Below are 20,432 nucleotides of genomic sequence, written 5' to 3' on the forward strand. Positions count from 1 at the left end.
CAAGATATACTAACCTGTGTAAAGAATACCAATTTTTTTACTGCACCTAGTGAAGTAAAATCTTTTGGGCATAGCATCATTCTATTAGTCCATCTATACTGACCTCCATCAGGTTGCAAACTGAATATCATTTTTTTCTGCATCTAGCTCTGAAAAAATATTTGGCCTTCTAGCAGTGTGTGGGACTTTCTCTATTAGTCCATCTATACTGACCTCCATCAGGTTGCAAATTAAAAATAATTTTTATCTGCATCTAGATCTGAAAAAATATTTGGCCTTCTAGCAGTGTGTGGGACTTTCTCTATTAGTCCATCTATACTGACCTCCATCAGGTTGCAAATTAAAAATAATTTTTATCTGCATCTAGATCTGAAAAAATATTTGGCCTTCTAGCAGTGTGTGGGACTTTCTCTATTAGTCCATCTATACTGACCTCCATCAGGTTGCAAATTAAAAATAATTTTTATCTGCATCTACCTCTGAAAAAATATTTGGGCTTCTAGCTGTGTGTGGGACTTGTTCTATTAGTCCATCTATACTGACCTCCATCAGGTTGCAAACTGAATATAATTTTTTTCTACTTCTAGCTCTGAAAAAATATTTGGCCTTCTAGCAGTGTGTGGGACTTTCTCTATTAGTCCATCTATACTGACCTCCATCAGGTTGCAAACTGAATATATTTTTTTTCTGCATCTACCTCTGAAAAAATATTGGGCTTCTATCTGTGTGTGGGACTTGTTCTATTAATCCATCTATACAGACCTCCATCAGGTTGCAAACTGAATATATTTTTTTTCTGCATCTATCTCTGAAAAAATATTGGGCTTCTAGCTGTGTGTGGGACTTGTTCTATTAATCCATCTATACAGACCTCCATCAGGTTGCAAACTGAATATAATTTTTTTCTGCATCTAGCTCTGAAAAAATATTTGGCCTTTTAGCAGTGTGTGGGACTTTCTCTATTAGTCCATCTATACTGACCTCCATCAGGTTGCAAACTGAATATATTTTTTTTCTGCATCTACCTCTGAAAAAATATTGGGCTTCTAGCTGTGTGTGGGACTTGTTCTATTAATCCATCTATACAGACCTCCATCAGGTTGCAAACTGAATATTTTTTTTTTCTGCATCTACCTCTGAAAAAATATTGGGCTTCTAGCTGTGTGTGGGACTTGTTCTATTAATCCATCTATACAGACCTCCATCAGGTTGCAAACTGAATATAATTTTTTTCTGCATCTAGCTCTGAAAAAATATTTGGCCTTCTAGTAGTGTGTGGGACTTTCTCTATTAGTCTATCTATACTGACCTCCATCAGGTTGCAAATTAAAAATAATTTTTATCTGCATCTAGCTCTGAAAAAATATTTGGCCTTCTAGCAGTGTGTAGGACTTTCTCTATTAGTCCATCTATACTGACCTCCATCAGGTTGCAAATTGAAAATAATTTTTATCTGCATCTACCTCTGAAAAAATATTTGGGCTTCTAGCTGTGTGTGGGACTTGTTCTATTAGTCCATCTATACTGACCTCCATCAGGTTGCAAACTGAATATAATTTTTTTCTGCATCTAGCTCTGAAAAAATATTTGGCCTTCTAGTAGTGTGTGGGACTTTCTCTATTAGTCCATCTATACTGACCTCCATCAGGTTGCAAATTAAAAATAATTTTTATCTGCATCTAGCTCTGAAAAAATATTTGGCCTTCTAGCAGTGTGTGGGACTTTCTCTATTAGTCCATCTATACTGACCTCCATCAGGTTGCAAATTAAAAATAATTTTTATCTGCATCTACCTCTGAAAAAATATTTGGGCTTCTAGCTGTGTGTGGGACTTGTTCTATTAGTCCATCTATACTGACCTCCATCAGGTTGCAAACTGAATATAATTTTTTTCTGCATCTAGCTCTGAAAAAATATTTGGCCTTCTAGCAGTGTGTGGGACTTTCTCTATTTGTCCATCTATACTGACCTCCATCAGGTTGCAAATTAAAAATAATTTTTTTTCTGCATCTACCTCTGAAAAAATATTGGGCTTCTAGCTGTGTGTGGGACTTGTTCTATTAATCCATCTATACAGACCTCCATCAGGTTGCAAACTGAATATAATTTTTTTCTGCATCTCCCTCTGAAAAAATATTTGGGCTTCTAGCTGTGTGTGGGACTTGTTCTATTAGTCCATCTATACTGACCTCCATCAGGTTGCAAACTGAATATAATTTTTTCTGCATCTAGCTCTGAAAAAATATTTGGCCTTCTAGCAGTGTGTGGGACTTGTTCTATTAGTCCACCTATACTGACCTCCATCAGGTTGCAAATTCAAAATAATTTTTTGTCTGCATCTAGCTCTGAAAAAATATTTGGCCTTCTAGCAGTGTGTGGGACTTTCTTTATTAGTCCATCTATACTGACCTCCATCAGGTTGCAAACTGAATATATTTTTTTTCTGCATCTACCTCTGAAAAAATATTTGGGCTTCTAGCTGTGTGTGGGACTTGTTCTATTAGTCCATCTATACTGTCCTCCATCAGGTTGCAAATCAAATATAATTTTTTTCTCCATCTAACCCAGCCAATAGTTTTGGCCTAATACCACAGTTTGGCCACTCAGCTCTGCTCGGTTCCCATCCATTGTTTTTTTGTGCAAACAACTCCAGAGTTGTGAATTAGTTAACCACCAAAATGAGTGGAAAAAGGCCTGCTGCTGGTGGAAAGGGGAATAGGCGTGTTGGGAAGGGGAAAAAAGGTTGTGTCCGTGGGGTAGGTGTTAAAGCAACAGTAACATCTGCAGAAGAAAGACCATCTTCCAGCCAAACTAAAATGTCTACTTCTTTTAGCGGACAATGTGATAAGATCCCTTTCTTACGGCCACGCCAATCGCTACAAATTCCAGATGAGGCACAAAAACAGCAGGTGCTTCAACGGATATCAAGTGCTCCTTTAAGTGGGCTCTCCTCCACATCAACTTCAACATCACAAATACTCCAGTCCTCAAAGGTGTCACCCCAATCGCACTTGCTTCCTCACAGCTCCCAAATCTCCAGCTGCCCGTCTGAGTATGAGGTAGAACAGATGGTTGAGTCTGCAGAGCTGTTTACTCATACTATAGCCTGGGAATCAGAGGTCAACTCCAGCGCTTCTGTGAATCCAGACGAGGAAATGATCTGCACTGATGCCCAGAATCTTTATGAGTCGGATCCAGGACCAGACGCAGAAGGTTCTGACCATAATGTAGACCCTCATTCCCAAACTGTAACTCCTGTTGGTGGAGACAATGAGGAAGACGATGATGAGACTCAAATACCTGATTGGAGCGACAACTTTAGTTTTTTGTCAGGGCAGGAACAGGTTGGCTCTGAGGACGACGGGTGTGATAACGCACAGGGTGATGATGATGAGGTTGGAGATCCCACTTACTGTCAACCCACAGTCAGCCAAGAGATGAGGTCAGCAGAGGAGGTGGAGGAAGATGCTAGTGACGACGAGGTCAGGTTGCGCCTTCCTGGACAGAGACGTAGTACTGGAAGCACGTCAACAACTGCATCCTCAAACACAACTCTGCCTCTCACCACAAGTCGTGGTGGCTCTTCAGGTCGCATGGGTGCTAAGCCTTGCATAGCCTGGGCATTTTTTCAGATCGATAAAGATGACCCAACTCGTGTTATCTGTAACATTTGTCAGCAAAAGCTAAGTAGAGGCCAAAAAATACATAGTTTGAGTACTTCATGCATGAACCGGCACATGGACATGAAGCATAAGTTGCAGTGGGAAGCTCAGTGTGCTACAATGCGGCCTAGCCGGCCGGGCCAACCACGGTCTGCCATATATTGTGCATCCACGGCCTCTTCATCCTCTGTGACTGGGGGGACAGCAGTCACACCTGTTTTGGGGCGCAGACCTGCCACCTCTTTACCAGCAACAGCCAGCGTGATTGGCAGGTCATCATTTTCTTTGGAGGTGGTAACACCAGCTGGTGTTGAGCGCTGTCCGACATCGATAGCACCACCTTTGGATCAAGGCAACCTAACATGTCCGCCTGCATCTTCCTCACAGACCGGCAGTTTGCCGGGGACACCCTTATCAACCCCGTCTAAGCACAATAGCCAGCCCTCGGTCCCTCAGATGTGGACAAGTAAAAGACCATTTCCTCCTAGCCATGAGAAAGCTAAGAGGTTGAATTTCACCATCTGCAAGCTTTTGGCTACAGAAATGCTGCCTTTCCGCCTGGTGGACACAGAGGATTTTCGAGACCTTATGTCCGTCGCAGTGCCCCAGTACCAGATGCCCAGTCGGCACTACTTCTCAAAGAAAGGTGTGCCTGTGCTCCACCAGCATGTCGCACACAACATCACCGCTTCTTTGAGAAACTCTGTGTGTGACAGGGTGCATTTCACCACAGACACATGGACGAGTAGGCATGGACAGGGGCGTTACATGTCGCTGACTGGGCACTGGGTAACTATGGTGACAGCAGGACAAGGGGCTGCCGTCCCCACGAGTTGTGCGTCAATCCTCTTTATGTCAAAGTTCCTCCACTACTTCTGCCTCCTCAACCTCCTCTCGGTCTTCCACCTGCACACAAAGCCTGTCTGGTCATGCCACAAGCTTTCTAACTGCGCAGAAGGGATCCTGCACACCTCCTTACTATGCTGGCAGTAGGGCTGAACGTCATCAGGCGGTTTTTACTTTGAAATTTCTGGGAAATGTGAGTCACACACCTGAGGAGTTGTGGTCAGCTCTGGAGAACCAATTTCATGAATGGTTGTCTCCACTGGACCTGAAACCAGGGAAGGCCGTGTGCGACAATGCTGCAAACCTGGGTGCGGCCCTTCGCCGGGGCAATGTCACACACGTGCCTTGTATGGCTCACGTGTTGAACCTGGTTGTCCAGCAATTTTTAGCCCACTATCCCAGACTAGATGGCCTTCTGCAGAGGGCACGGTCGCTGTGTGCTCACTTCCGCCGTTCGCATCCCGCAGCTCAGCGACTTACATCTCTACAGAAGTCGTTGGGCCTGCCACTTCACCGGCTAAAATGCGATGTGCCTACCCGGTGGAATTCAACTCTGCACATGTTGCAGCGACTGTGGCAGCACCGACAAGCCCTGGTGCAATACGTTCTGACGTATAGCCTGGGCCAACGAGATCCAGAGGTGGGGCAAATCACGCTGGAGGAGTGGTCTCAGATCAGGGACCTATGCACCCTTCTGCACAGTTTTGAAATGGTGACGAAGATGTTTAGTGCTGACGATGCCATTATCAGCATGACTATTCCGGTGATTTACATGCTGAAGCACATGTTAAACAGAATTCGGAGTCAGGTGGTGGCACAAGAGGAGGTGGAGGAAGTAGAGGAGGAGGAGTTGTATGCGGAAGGGCTAACATCTGCAAGGTCCAGACGGTCGGCAGCACCAAGGCGGCAGGCATGTGAGGGTGGGGGAGATGGTTTTACCAGGGCGCATGGTAGCAGCCAAACTAGTGAGGAAGGTGCAGGAGCCCAGGAAGAAGTGGAGGACGAACTGATGGAAGACTCATCAGATGAGGGAGACCTTGATCACATTTCTGTTGTGCGAGGTTGGGGGGAGAGGACAGAGGAAGGAAGCATGATTGTTACCTCGCCACCAACACAACAGGGACTTGGTGCTCCTGGATGCGCAACACACATGAGTGCCTTCTTGCTGCACTACCTGCAACATGACCCTTGAATTGTGAGAATTAGAAATAATCCTGACTACTGGGTTGCCACACTGTTAGATCCCCGGTACAAAAGTAAATTTGCCGAAATTATTCCTGCCATAGAAAGGGATGCACGCATGCAGGAGTATCAGCAGAGACTGTTGCAGAATCTTACATGTGCTTTTCCACAAAACACCAGTGGTGCACGTAGTGAATCTCACAGTTCCAACTTGCCAACCGTGGGACCGTCAAGTGTTCAGCACTCAAACCGTAACAGAACCACAGTATCTGCTGGTAACATCAATTTTGCGGAATCATTTCACCACTTTTTTAGCCCATCCTTTGCAAGGCCACAGGAGACAAGAAGTCTGACACATAGTCAACGCCTGGAGACGATGGTACAGGAGTATCTCCAAGTAAACATTGAAGCCATGACTGTGTCACTGGACCCTTGCTCTTTTTGGGCTTTCAATCTGGATAAATGGCCGGAGCTAGCCACTTACGCCTTGGAGATCTTGTCATGCCCCGCAGCCAGCGTTCTGTCTGAACATGTGTTCAGCGCTGCTGGTGGTGTGCTGACAGATAAACGCACGCGGCTCTCCACTGATAATGTAGACAGACTCACGTTCATAAAGATGAACAAATCATGGATCCGAAACGACTTTTCTACCCCTGTGTCATCCTGGGGAGAGTAAAAGCTTGATGATTGGTTAAAATCACCCTACCAACCGTTTTAAGCTTTCAAATTACTAATCATGTTTATCTGTATCTTGGCTGGAAAATAATTTGGGCTTTGAAGCAGTGTGCAGCACTGATTCTATTAGGCCATCTATAATAAGCTCCACCAGATTTAAAATTACTAATCATGTTTATCTGTATCTTGGCTGGAAAATAATTTGGGCTTTGTAGCAGTGTGCAGCACTGATCCTATTAGGCCATCTATACTAAGCTCCACCAGATTTAAAATTAATAATAATTTTTAGCTGCATCTAGCCCGGAAAATAATTTTGGGGCTCCGAGATGCGCAAGACACATAAGTGCCTTCTTGCTGCACTACCTGCAACATGACCCTCATATTGTCAGAATTCGAAGTAATCATGACTACTGGGTTGCCACACTCTTAGATCCCCCAAACTTTTCGATCAACCTTTTCATTTTAATAAAGACCAAAAAAATGGTCATTTTTGAAATTATAAGCATTAGCAGGTTATTAGAAACTGAAATCAAACAGTTTTCAACTCAAAACTTTATTCTAGGTGATGTTACATTTTCACATAGGACCCCTTGTTCGAAAGGAGCTTCTGAACTCTCTCGTCCATTGAATTTGTCAGGTTTTGGATGGTTTCTGCTTCAATTGTTTTGCATGAGGACAGAATACACTCCGAGAGGTGTTGCTTAGATGTGAACTGCCTCCCGCCATCATAGACACTACTTTTGATGATGCTCCAGAGGTTCTGAATGGGGTAGAGGTCAGGGGAGCATGGGGGTCACACCATAAGTTTGTCCCCTTTTATGCCCATATCAGCCAGAGATGCAGATGTTTTATGTGCAGCATGAGATGGTGCATTATCATGCAAAAAAATGATCTTGCTGTGAAATACACGGTTCTTCTTCTTGAACCATGGCAGGAAATGCTGTTTGAGAAAATCCACATACATTATGGAGTTCATCTTTAGCGCCTTCAGGGATCCTAAAGGGGCCGACAATCTCTCTCCCCATGATTCCAGCCCAAAACATTACTCCACCTCCTCCTTGTTGGCGCTGTAGCCGTGTTTGCGTGGGGTGTCCATCAACCAGCCATCCTCCACTCCATCCATCTGGACCATCGAGCGCTGCACGGCACTCATCCGTGAACAAAACAGTTTTGAAATCAGTCTTCATGTAATGTTTAGCCCACTGGAGCCGTTTCTGCTTGTGTGAAGTGGATAGAGGAGGTCGACAGGATGGCGTATGCACAGCTGCAAACCTCTGAAGGACCCTGCATCTTGTTGTTCGGGGGACGTTGGAGGCACCAGCAGCTTCAAAAACTTGTCTGCTGCTATGACAAGGCTTTTTTGCCGCTGCTCTTTTAACCTGACGTAATTGCCTGTAGGAAAGAGTCCTCAATTTGCCCTTATCAGCACGCACACGTGTGTACTGTGAATCAGCTACATACTTCTTGATTGCCAAGACACTTCATCCTGATCATCGCACAATGTTGATTGTAGTCATGCCTTGACCTAAACACTCCACAATTTGTTGCTTCTCAGCAGCCGACACATCCTTTTTCTTTCCCATTTTGGCAGAAAATGTAGGCTGCTTAACAATGTGAGACAGCCTTCTTAAGTAGTCTTGCCTTTCATTGGACACACCTGCCAAACTAATTAGCACAGGTGTCTGCAATTGCTTACAGTGATATAAAGAGCCCTGACACACATCACCATCAATGAGTTTAACTGACAAACAAACAAATTCTTCCCTTATCACTCCTAAACACTTTTTGCATAATAATTTGGAACACAGTGTACATGTGCTTTTCCACAAAACACCAGTGGTTCACGTAGTGAATCTTACAGTTCTAACTTGCCAACCGTGGTCTGTATGGAGTTGTTCAATAAAGGGCCCAAAATTAAGATAACATAGATGGGAGAGGTCTCTATGAATAGGAATTCCTAAGTATTTGATACCCTGTGAGGGCCAGGCAAAGGGAATGTTGGACTGGATGGAATCCTATATGGATTTGGGGAGGGAGACATCGAGGGCCTCAGACTTCGCTGCATTGATTTTAAAATTTGACCATGTAACAAAGTGATCTATTTCAGCCATAACAGCATGGATGGATATATGTGATTGAGTGATATATACTAGGACATCATCAGCAAATAGAGAGCACTTGTACTCGGTGCCTCCCACCTCAATCCACCTAATATTGGGGTTATGGCGAATTGATGAGAGCAGGTGCTCCGTCACTAGGATGTATAAGAGAGGGGACAGATGAAATCCCTGCCTTGTCCCATTGGTGATTGTGAAAGGTGATGAAAATGTTCTGATGCACCCCCTGGGCCTTGGGACACCCGGAGCCGGACCCTTTTTGGTGGATGCTGGCGGTTGTAGTCTTCGTGGCGGCGACCCGGTTCCGTGGCTCAGGGTGGTCAAACCAGTGGCGGAACTATTTATGTGGTTTTGATGTTTAAATGTCCGACTACGCCACCCGTGGATTGCGGTCAGAGTGAACCGCCGCTGCAGGGCAGACCGCTGAGGCTGGTGTTGTGGGTGCAGCAGAGCGTAGCATAACTCCCCACGGGAGGAGTATAGCCTCAGGGCAGTGTATGCGGAGGATGGGGGTGATGGTGCAGGGCAGCAGCAGTAACGACATGGAGTCAGTGATGCAGTCCAGGGCCTTTACTCACAGTTCTTATTATCCAGACCACGTCTGCAGGTAACGGCTGCCCACGTCGTACTGTGCTCACCAGGTGAGGGGCTCAGACAACTCCCAGATAACTTTGGAGCGCTTCACAGGACCCCCTTTGTGTGTCCTTTGTCTGGCCTTTCTTACCAACCCTTCTGTCCGGCTGCCTCGGGCCTCCTCTTGGTAAACTTGGCGCCAGTTTCCCTGACCCTATGTGGTGCCTTCCTAGCGGGTGTAGCGAGGGGCTGCGCCACATAAAATGTCAGAGCCTCCGGTTTCTAGCTGAGGGTCGTTTCCTACCTCCACTAGTTTCGGGGACCGGTCTCCCCCTTTGGCCTGACCCCTGCACGCAGGTGGATTCGGGCGTGCGGTGGCGAGTCGCCCGTCCGCACCCCTGGGATCCCTTCATTCCTCGTTCCTGGAGCCTTCTCCACTCCTCTTCCTTCCTTCTCCCTCTTCCAGGCCTGGGCCTCTGTTACTAGGCCCGCCTCCGGAGCAGAGCTCATGCAGAGCCCCTGCTCCCTGCCACTTCTGCTCAGACTTCTCTGCACTGAACTAAGATGGTGCCCACCTTTTATACTCCCTTCTCAATGCACCCAGGAACTGCTTCCTCCCTGCTCCTGCACTACAGGGTTCCCCTTCCTCAGTGTTCCCTTTCCCCCACTCCAGCCAGGGACAGGGACTGTCGTGCCCATCTCAGAGGCATATTGGTCGCCCTGCCCCACGGCAATGTGGTGTAATGCATGCAGGTGTCGGGTCCTGATCCACACTCCATCCTTACCTGAGAGTGAGATATCACACCTCTGGGTGAGGTGCAATACCTCTGTAGCAACCGAGCCCTCAGGGTGCTACAGTTCCATTTATCTTCAGCCTAAGTGACGTATTGTGATACAGGGCCGTGATTTTGGCTATAAAAGGGTCCCCTAGACCCCTACCCCAAGCTTTTTAAGAGAATCATATATGGCGTGCCAGGAGACTCTATGGAATACTTTCTCAGCATCCAACGAGAGTATCTAATTACAAATTTTTAACTGCATCTAGCCCAGGAAATACTTTGTGCCTAGTAGCAGTGTCTGCTAGTCAGCGGATTATCCCGGCTGTTAAGCAAGCTACACCACCTGTAGTTTGGACACTTAATTTTTTCAAAGGAAATGCTTCGGGACCACGGGATACTCAGTGAAGAGCATCAGGAGGCACCCCAAGGCATAGGGGCTGGGACTGGCAGTAGGATGCCTTGCGGTGGACAGCCGAGCTCGATCCTTATAAAAGCTTTTTAACTGCAGCAGCTTTAGTGGACGCTACTGGAGCTGGAATTACGCAGCTGCTGGCATGAGACTTGCCCTCCAATAGATCCTTGTAAATGGATTTAAAGTGTATTCATTCAAATTAGAGAGACAATTTAAATTAAAAAGCTTAGAGCTGCCTCCACCACAGGGGGGCTCACTCGACCCACCAGCGGACAGGCACCAGTATTGGGAGAGGGGGGCTGGCCGTCAGGGTTCACCGCGGCTCTGGCACAAACCCGGCGACACGGAGGTGGCACGGGCAGGAGCGGACTGAACGTGTCGGCTTCTCACTTTTTGGATTCTAGAAGGGCATGACATGCCTATATTTGTGTCTCCCCCTCCTTTTACTCCTCCACCTCTTTTCTTTTCGCATGACTATATGTACTTGTCACTTTTCCATGTGTTAGTTGTGTCTTCTGAGCAGTTTGTCAGCTTTTGGACACCTTTGAAGGTGTTTTCTATGTGTTTCTATGTGTTTTTGTTTGCCTGCCATTGGTTTTAACGGTGTTCGAAGGTGTTCGACGAACAGTTCGACGAACAGTTCGGCGAACACACGGGTGTTCGACGAACCGAACCGAACTCGAACACTACGGGGGTGGCTCAACACTAATTGTAAGTTTTCTCTTGCTTTTGTCTTGCTTGAGACAAAGTCCTTTCAACACACTCTTGCACTTTGCGGTATTGCTGCTGCCGCTCAGTATCCCAATCCATATCTGGTGAAGTCGTCTCTGGCGTTAGGACTCCCATGTCCAAGTCGATGGGCAGCTTACCAGGTCTTGCTTTCATCAGGTAAGCAGGTGTGCAGTTGGTAGAATTCACTGGGATGTGGTTGTATAGGTCCACCAGATCTGTGGCAACTTCTCTGGCCACAGACTGCGTTCTTCCAGGGGCAACGTCTTCAACAGGTATATCACCACCTGGTTCATCTTCTCACACAACCCGTTGGTTTGGGGGTGATACGACATTGTCCTGATTTTCTTGCAGCCCCCCGACGAAGCGAGGTCGAAACGTGCGTAGCGGCGCGAGGGCACGAGCGACACTCATTCACCTCCACAGGACATACATTATCCATAGCCCAACGCTTACTTTTGATATACCTCGTATGCACTTCAATGACGCTGGGGGCGCGAGGGCACGAGCGACACTCATTCACCTCCACAGGTAGGTACTCTTGATTAATATGTGGAGGTATGGCTATTAGCCAGATGAATTTTTGACAGAGGTGGAACCTTATATTAGGGTCTGAATGCCAGACATAGTCCTAATGTCAGAGTGATTAATAGATCTATAGGCACATGAATGTGCTGTTATAAATCGACGGGCTATCTATGAGTCCAACAAGGTTGTGAATATTTACATGACTTATTATGCACTTTGCACTGTTCACTTTAACCTGCTATATTACAATATTGACTGGATTCTTTATTATGGTTGAAGGACATACATTATCCATAGCCCAACGCTTACTTTTGATATACCTCGTATGCACTTCAATGACGCTGGACTATTATATCTCTGACATATACTTCTGTTGAATTATATGTGAGTTAGCTGTACCCTCTTTTTGCAGCACCATAATATTTTAATATGTAATGTTTAAATAAAGTATTATTTTTTCTGAAAAACTCTGGTCGTATAAGCTCTCTTATTCTTGAGAGTCTTGTTTGTGAATTAGATTTTCAATGGAGTTGGACGTGATGTTCCTGAAATCCTTGTGAGTATGGTGTTATTTAGCCATACAGGTTGCAGAATTCCTGGAACACGTCCTCTTCGAAGGCTGGACCTTGGTCAGTAAGCACACGTTCTGGGTAACCGTGCGGGTGACAGAAGTGCTGTTGGAATGCTTTGGCTGCTGTCTGAGCCATCTGATCCTTTACTGGCACTACTACCAGGAACCGGGAGTAGTGGTCTACGATGGTGAGAGCGTAGACATAGCCTGACCTGCTTGGGGCTAGCTTCACATGGTCCAAGGCTACCAGTTCAAGTGGCTGTTTGGTGATGATGGGCTGCAGGGGAGCCCTCTGGCTGTCACGGTCTTTTCGCCTCAGGTTGCATGGTCCGCATTCTCGACACCATCTTTCGATTGCCTTCCTCATGCCAGCCCAGTAGAACCGTTCGCGTAGCAGGACTTCCAACTTCTTCCAGCCGAAGTGTCCTGCTCCATCGTGGTACGCTTCTAGGACCATAGACGCATCCCGCCTCAGGACTACCACCTGCCAGACCAGCTCATGTGTCCGGGAGTTGATACTTCTTCGACACAGTTTCCCAAGATGAACAGCTTGCCTTTCTCCTTCCACAACTGTTTGGTCTCCTCCGGAGCATCTGGATCAGGGTGTGAGTCAGCTTGTGTCAGCAACTCCTTGACTTGGCGGACAGCCGGGTCACTATCTTGCGTTTCTGCCCATTCATGGTGGGGCAATGGATTGAACGTGGTCTCTCTGTTGGCAGAGCACCTGTTCTTCACACAGTGGGAGCACTGGTTTACCCCATGATTGTGGAAAGCGGGGATCTCTATCTCCTCCAGTTCCTCCGGGTCTTCTCCCCCATCTGGCAAGTTGGGTCTCCTGACAGCGCATCAGCGTTTGCATTCTTGCGCCCAGCCCGGTACTTGATGGTGAACTCATAATTAGACAGTCGGGCCATCCATCTTTGTTCCAGGGCACCAAGTTTCGCAGTGTCCAGGTGCGTCAGCGGGTTGTTGTCTGTGAAGACGGTGAATTTGGAGGAGGCGAGATAATGCTTGAAGCGCTCTGTCACGGCCCAGACTACGGCGAGGAACTCCAACTTGAAGGAGCTGTAGTTATCAGGGTTCCTTTCTGTGGGCCGGAGCTTCCTGCTGGCATAGGCAATCACTCTTTCTCCGCCCTGCTGTATCTGGGACAGCACCACTCCCAGCCCCACGTTGCTCGCGTCTGTATGGAGCATGAAGGGTTGGCCATAGTCAGGGTAGACAAGGATCTCGTCTCCCGTGAGAGCCATCTTCAGCTTGCTGAAGGATTTGTCTTCCAGCTTATCCCATTTGAATGGAGGCTTCGGGTTTTTGGCCTTCCTGGACTGGCCTACTAGGAGGTCCTGCATGGGTGCCGCCATCTTGGTGAAGCCTTGGTTAAATCTTCGGTAGTAACCCACCAACCCGAGGAACTGGTGCACTTCCTTGATAGTGGAGGGTCTTGGCCAGTCCTTGATTACTGTGACCTTGTCAGGGTCTGGTGCTACACCTTCAGTGCTTACCACATGACCTAGGTACTGTACCTTGGGCTTCAACAGGTGGCATTTTGACGGCTTCACCTTTAGGCCAAAACCAGCTAGGGCTTCAAACACCTCTGCCAGGTGCTTCAGGTGATCTTCATAGGACTTGGAGTATACTATGATGTCATCCAGGTACAGCAGGACTGTCTCAAAGTTCTTATGTCCTAGACAGCACTCCATCAACCGCTGGAAGGTTCCTGGGGCGTTGCAGAGCCCGAATGGCATGCAGTTGAACTTGCTGAGGCCCATCGGGGTTGTGAATGCGGTCTTTTCTTTATCCGCCTCTACTACAGGAACCTGCCAATACCCACTGGTGAGATCCAAAGTAGAGAAATAATTAGCAGATTTTAACGCAGCTAGTGACTCCTCAATCCTGGGTAGTGGGTATGCATCCTTATGTGTAATGGGGTTAATTTGCCTGTAGTCCACACACATTCTCATTGTACCATCCTTTTTCCTTACGAGAACTAATAGAGCTGCCCAGGGGCTACAACTATCTCTTATCACCCCAGCCTCCTTCATCTCCCGTAACGTCCCTTTGGCACATTGGTAGTGAGCTGGGGGTACAGGCCGGTACCGTTCTTTAATGGGTGGATGATCTCCCGTGGGGATATGATGTTGAACCCCTTTTACCTGCCCGAAGTCTAGTGGGTGTTTGCTGAAGACCCGCTCATACTCCTGGACCACCCGGTATACTCCATGTTTTTGGTGTTGAGGGGTGGAGTCAGTGCCCACATGTAGCTTCTGACACCAGTCCTCCATCTGTCCCTTGGAGCCATTATTCTCCGCCGGTTTGGATGGAGGTAAGGGTTCCACTGTCTTTATGGAATTGTTACTGACGGTGCATAGTTTGGCAAGGGTAGCATACCGGGGCAAATAGACCTCTTTTTCCCCAATATTCAGGATGCGGACTGGCACTCTTCCATGGCGGACATCAACTACCCCCCTGGCTGTCAAGATAGTGGGTCTACTGTCAGAGTATACGGGCTCTACCAGGGCCTGGTAATCTCTACCCCTGAGACCGATTGCTGCCCGACACCATATCAGCATTTCACTTCTTGGGGGCATGGCAATGGGGAATGGGTCACTCATCCTGACACTGCCAATTTCACCACCAGACAGTTCTACCTGTTGTCTTTTCATCAGGGCTCTGATCTCTCTCTGCAGAACCCGCTGCTGACTGGAACTGGCAGTCTCCGCAACCTGCTGTAGCAAGATAATAATCTCTGAAAGACAATTTTCAATGACATTAGTGCCTTATGTTATCATGGGATGACTTTCTCGACGATCAATGTCAACAATTATCAGTCCTTGGGATGGCAACTCTACTTTGCCAACCTTTATGGTCACTTCTTTAAACCCCACCTGAGGTACGGGCTGACCATTGTTAGCATAGATGCTTAAATGTTCATCTGGATGGCGGGTAATGTCCGAATCAGTCCAGTATCGCTTGTAAAGAATGTAGGGGATAGTGGTCACCTGGGATCCAGTGTCCAGCAATGCACTCATTGGGATGCCATCAAGCACGACAGGTAGGACCGGCCATCCTCCCACATACTTGTCTCGCCAGCTTTGTGGGCCTGGTGGTCTTATTCCTGGGGGTTGGCCCTCTGCCCCAGGTTTTGCTCATTTAAATTACAGTACCTTGCATAATGTCCTGGCTTGTGACAGCGGCGGCAGATGGGTTGTCCGTCCTGGTCGTAGCGGTCGCTGTTCCTCCCTCTGGTTGGTGGAGTCCTCCTCTGTCGTCGCCACGGGATGTCCTCCGGACTGGAAGCCAGCTGGATCTTTTCCTTGGGGGACACCTGCAAGGACTGCACAGTTTTGGTTAGAGCTGCCACACTTTTAGTCAGCTATTGGACCTGAAAGTGAAGGTCTGTAGACGGATCATTGTCCAGAGTCTGTGCATCAGCTCCTACAAGCTCTGGGGAAAAGGGAACCACCTCCTGGTGGTAGGTGATAGCTGGGCGCCGGTGAGGTATAGCACCACCTGGTGCTGGTTCTCGTAGCACCCAGATGGCTCTGTCTTTAAATTGTGCAAAGTCCAGGTCAGGGTTTTGCAGAGCCATTATGCGCAGTTGTGTCCGGTGAGCACTGGACAGTAGACCCTCAATAAACTGCTCAGTTAACAGTCTGTTCTCATCTCGCACACTGTCGGGGTCTACCTGTTTGATGGCCCTCAGCGCCTCCTGCAGGTTAAAAGCATAGTCCCGTATGCTGTCCTGCGCCCGTTGTTTGCACCCATAAAACTTCATTTTTATCTCAGCTGTAGTACGGGTGTCAAAAGTGTCTTTTAGGAGGGCCAGTATCTCTTTCACAGTCCCTTTGTCTCTGGCTGACCAGGACTTCACTTCTCTCTGGGCTGCTCCAATTAACTGGCCTATGAGGATGCTCACTTTCTGCTCCTCGGATAGGGGGTACACTTTAAACAAGCTACTCAGTCTTTCTTTAAAGTCACTCAGGGTGTGTGACTCTCCGGAGTACTGGGGCAACCAAGCCGCCCCCGGTATATATGGCATGGAGATTGGCATTACCGCGGCAGCGGCCGCGCCTGCGGCTGAAGTTACCTCCATATCGGGCGTCTTCCTTCCCCCTAGTGAACCGTGGCCTACTTTCTTTCACTTTTCTTCCGTAGGCCGCAGTTCCGCAGGTGATGGTCTCCTTGTAGGACCTGGCGTCGCACGCGTCTGACGTCAGCGCTCGCTGGGGCTCCTTCCTGGCGCTGCATCAGTGCGTGAGGCGGGGCTTGGGCTTCGCGCGCTTCCAGCGGTTACGCCCCTCTTCTTCCTGCGCGGCGACCCGAAAATGGCGGACAATGGCGGGAAAACAGCGGCAATGGCGGGAAAACAGCGGCAATGGCGGGAAAACTTCACCACGGTATGCGACACAGTTCTTAAAGGCGCACAGTACCCGGTGGTAACGGGCACGAAATCCTGCCGACTACACCAAAGTTGACGCGCCCCCTGGGCCATGGGGTACCCGGAGCCGGGCCTGTAGATGCTGGGGTTTGTAGTCACCGTGGCGGTGACCCGGTCCGTGACCCAGGTGGTCAATCCAAGGGTAGTAGATGTATATAGATTATTTAATGTCCGACTACGCCACCTGTGGAATGCGGTTAATAGAGACCGCCGCTGCGGAACAGTCCTCTGAAGCTGGTTTGGCAGCAAGGGTAGTATAACTCCCCACATGAAGAGTGTAGCTTCAGGGCAGTGTGTGTGGATGATGGTGGTTGTGCAGGGTGTCATGGTGCATAAATAACCACAGAGTCCATAAAGTGCAGTCCCAGGGTCTTTACTGGTAGCAATTAGACAGGCCTGGACTAGAGTACTGACTAGTGATAAGAATCTGGTCAGTCTGGGAGCAAGCATAGAGTCCTCCTGGCCAGGTGGAGTTGTAGGCCTGCCGTTCTTACTATACTCTTTTGGCTACTCTGCTTGTAGCTGTGTTGTAGCCCACGTCCCTGAGTGTAATGTGCTGTGCTCACCCATATGGCTGGCAGCTTGGGCCTTGTGGATGCCTCGCTCCTCCTTGGCGGTACTGGCCCTTCGGTGCTGCTGAGCCTCCGGGCGTCTGATGGGGCCCGGAGACCTGCAATCTCCTGCCCTGCGGTATCTGCTGCTGGGTCTGGAATCCCCCACAGCCTCGGACTCCGGTGTCCGGTTCTTTGTGTGCTGCAGCTAGGACGAGCTATCTCCAGCTCCAGTCCCTAGCTCCTCTCTCCTCGATGTCCTGAACTCGACTCTGTGACACTAACTAATCTAACCCCGCCCCCAGATACCAGTTGTCAAGGGGAGGGGTTTCCCCTTGTTGGCCTGGAGACAGGAAGTGTTGCATGTACAGTGTTCCTGACCAGGAAACCCCTGCTTGCATCCAGGCATGGCAATACCTCTTTTAAAGGAGGCAATACCACTGTGGCAACTGGACCCTCTGGGGTGCCACACATGCTTTATGTGAAGAGCACACTGAGGTCATGGCAGTGTGTTAGGGAACTTTGGGGGCATCATATTGTATGTGGGGAGACTGGAGTTATCATACTCTATGGGGGAGACTGTGAAATCAGCATACTTGTGTGGAAGACACTATGGCGGCATCATACTGTGTGTGAGAAGCAAATTGGGGGTATGATACAGTGTTGGGGAACTGTATGTAGTGAGACTGTGCAGGCATCATACTATATGAGGGGACTGTGGCATCAGCATACTTTGTGTGGGAGACATTATTGGGGCATCATACTGTGTGTGAGAAGCACATTGGGGGTATGATACAGTGTTGGGGAACTGTGGGGGCATCATGCTGTATGTAGTGGGACTGTGCAGGCATCATACTTTATTGGGGGGGGGCTGTGGCATCAGCATACTTTGTGGGGAGACACTATGGGGGCTTCATACTGTGTGTGGGGGGTATATTACAATGTGTGAGGAGCACACTGGCGGTATGATACTGTGTTGGGGGCCTGTGGGAGCATCATACTGTATTGAGGAACATTCTATTATATTAAGGCCAAAAAAGTGGGTTCTTAACTGTATGGGAACACTAATGGGCTTATCTAGAGCTATTATTTCTGTGTGGATACGCAAAATGGTCTGAAAAAATGTCCAGGCTGGGTTAGAGACTTGGTTAGCTGTAAATATCACTCATTTCGGTCCTTCAGTGTTAGGGGTTTATGTTTTCGGAAGCCATGCTGCTTTTGCAGGAAGGAATTAAATCACGCAGAGGAGGTAATGGTAGAGTCAGGAGCCACATATACTGTATGTATGTTATTTTATTGTGTGGAGTCACGTGTCGCAATGTTAGTAAATGTGCAAAATATGAAGCTAGTCCCCCCTAGTGGCTTTTACCAGGACACAATCCTGCTTCTATAGCCACTGTCACATATATTTTTTCTTACATGTGCAGGTTTCGGAGATGAAGAGTGATCCACTGGAGAAAAGCTCGACATCGACTCCACCAATCACTGTGGCTTCTGCTGTGATAGAGACGTTTAGCGATGAAGAAGAGCAACAAACCAATCTCTCGGAGGAAGAGGTGTCCCTGGAGGCACAAGTCACTTCAGCTTTATAATTATTTGCAAAGTATAGAAATTAATTATAAGGATAATTACTGAATCTAGCGGTTTTGTAAGATTGTATAAACTAAGAAAAATATCACTGTTTAATTTTAAAAACTAACTACTTTTGTAATGTACATTAATTAAAAATGACCTACCGCTCCTTCTATATTTTAACTTCTTTTATGTATTTTTTCCCACTTCCGATGATGTTCTGTTTGAGACACACAGCATACACTGGGGTTTCGCAAATAAAATGTCATCAGGGGGTGAAAGATGCTGTCACTCATCACTACTTCTTTTTCTGCCTTGAAATGGTAAGTCATCTGGGGATATTGCAGTCACTCCCCACCGCTCTGAAACAAAACATCATTATTGGTGTCCATTCTAGGGCTGGGCAAGTCTCTCTTTTACTCTTCTACTGATCATGCTCTGAGTGTTCTCAACTTTTCAATGCACATTATAGAAAAAATAGAAAAATGAAGGGCGCTTCCTTGTGCATTATCATCCGGGCAGTTGGAGTGTGAAAAAATCATGGTACTAACTTGAGACGGTTGTCCAGGATTAGGCATTGGATGGGAAAATGAAAACTCCCAGCCAGTGTAGGCTGCTGCTCCTTATGGCTGTGAACCTCCACAATCTGCTGCTGTCGGAATCTGGTGGAGTCTTGGGAACAATGGAAGATTAGAAAGATAAGCTAAAGGTTGGTTGCTGCTAAGGTAAACTGGTGGTACAACTTCTTTAAGATTAAAAGCTTTTATTAAAGTACACTAAAAACAATGGTAAAAACAATGGGTTTCGCAGCAGGTTCTTCAGCTTCCTCAGGTCCTGCACCAAAATAAATTGTTTTTAGTGCACATTAATATTTTTTTTTAATATTCAAGATGCAATCACACCAGTTTACCTTAGCAGCACCTGAACTTTGGTTTATCTTTCTTGTCTTCCATTGTTTCGATGCACATTGGCAATGCGTTCTCTCTCCGGCTCATTCTTTTTCTTTTGAGCTGGTGAGGAAGCATACTAGCTATACACATTGAAAGGAAAAGAACATGGGGAGGAGGGAAAGCATACTGACCATGCGTTGGAATTGACAACCGGCGCATGCGCTGTAGAACAGAGACTAGCCCAGACCGTTAAACAGACGTCACTGATGACATCCCGGTTCAGGGTGGTGATAGCAGCTGTGAGGAGTGATTGCTATGTGTGTCCCCTGATGACCTCCCTTTTCAAAGCGGAAAAAGCAACAGGTGTGAGTAACAGCAACCCCGGCCCCCTGATAAGGTTTCGTTTGAGAACCTAAAGTGCATGAAAGTACACTAGCACAGAGCTGAATAGTTATGAACCTATAAAGAGTTTTTTAATTACAAAATTGTGAAAAATATAAAAAAATATATATTTGAAAATATTTACTTTTCCTGTACTTTGAATGGTATTTCATTAAACATAGTGCAAAATTTACAATGCATCTTGTCATATCATTATTTCCTATTTAGATATTTAATGACAGGGAAGGTGTAAGAGCGTATATTCGAGACATATTCTAAAATACTGGATATTTGACCAAAATTGGGCAGAAATGTTATAGACTAATTGAAAATTCTTCATATCCGTCATGGATTTTGTAAATATGGAGTTATCGATGTCAGTGCAAAAAGAAACTTATTCTGAAAGTAGAAGTCCATAAAGTGTATATTCAATATTTACATAACATTTAAAAAGAAATTAGAATTATTTAGCTTGCATTTTACATTGCAAATTTCTCCAGTGGATTAATATTTTAAAGTAATAAGT

The 20,432-nt window shown here is 47.1% G+C and overlaps 1 protein-coding gene across 1 annotated transcript in view; it reads left to right on the forward strand.

Annotated features, from left to right (window-relative positions):
- Positions 1-20,081, forward strand: part of LOC141173169 (uncharacterized) — an 85,524-nt gene extending 65,443 nt beyond the window's left edge. The window contains exon 7 of the mRNA XM_073657802.1: positions 18,491-20,081. Coding sequence (XP_073513903.1) covers positions 18,491-18,655 — 165 coding nt within the window. The 3' untranslated portion in view covers positions 18,656-20,081. The remainder of the gene's footprint in view (positions 1-18,490) is intronic.
- The last annotated feature ends 351 nt before the right edge of the window (positions 20,082-20,432 follow it).

Source organism: Phyllobates terribilis, unplaced genomic scaffold (genome assembly GCF_046119375.1).
Source record: "Phyllobates terribilis strain yellow unplaced genomic scaffold, ASM4611937v1 Scaffold_12__6_contigs__length_324123572, whole genome shotgun sequence".
Classification (NCBI taxonomy): domain Eukaryota; kingdom Metazoa; phylum Chordata; class Amphibia; order Anura; family Dendrobatidae; genus Phyllobates; species Phyllobates terribilis.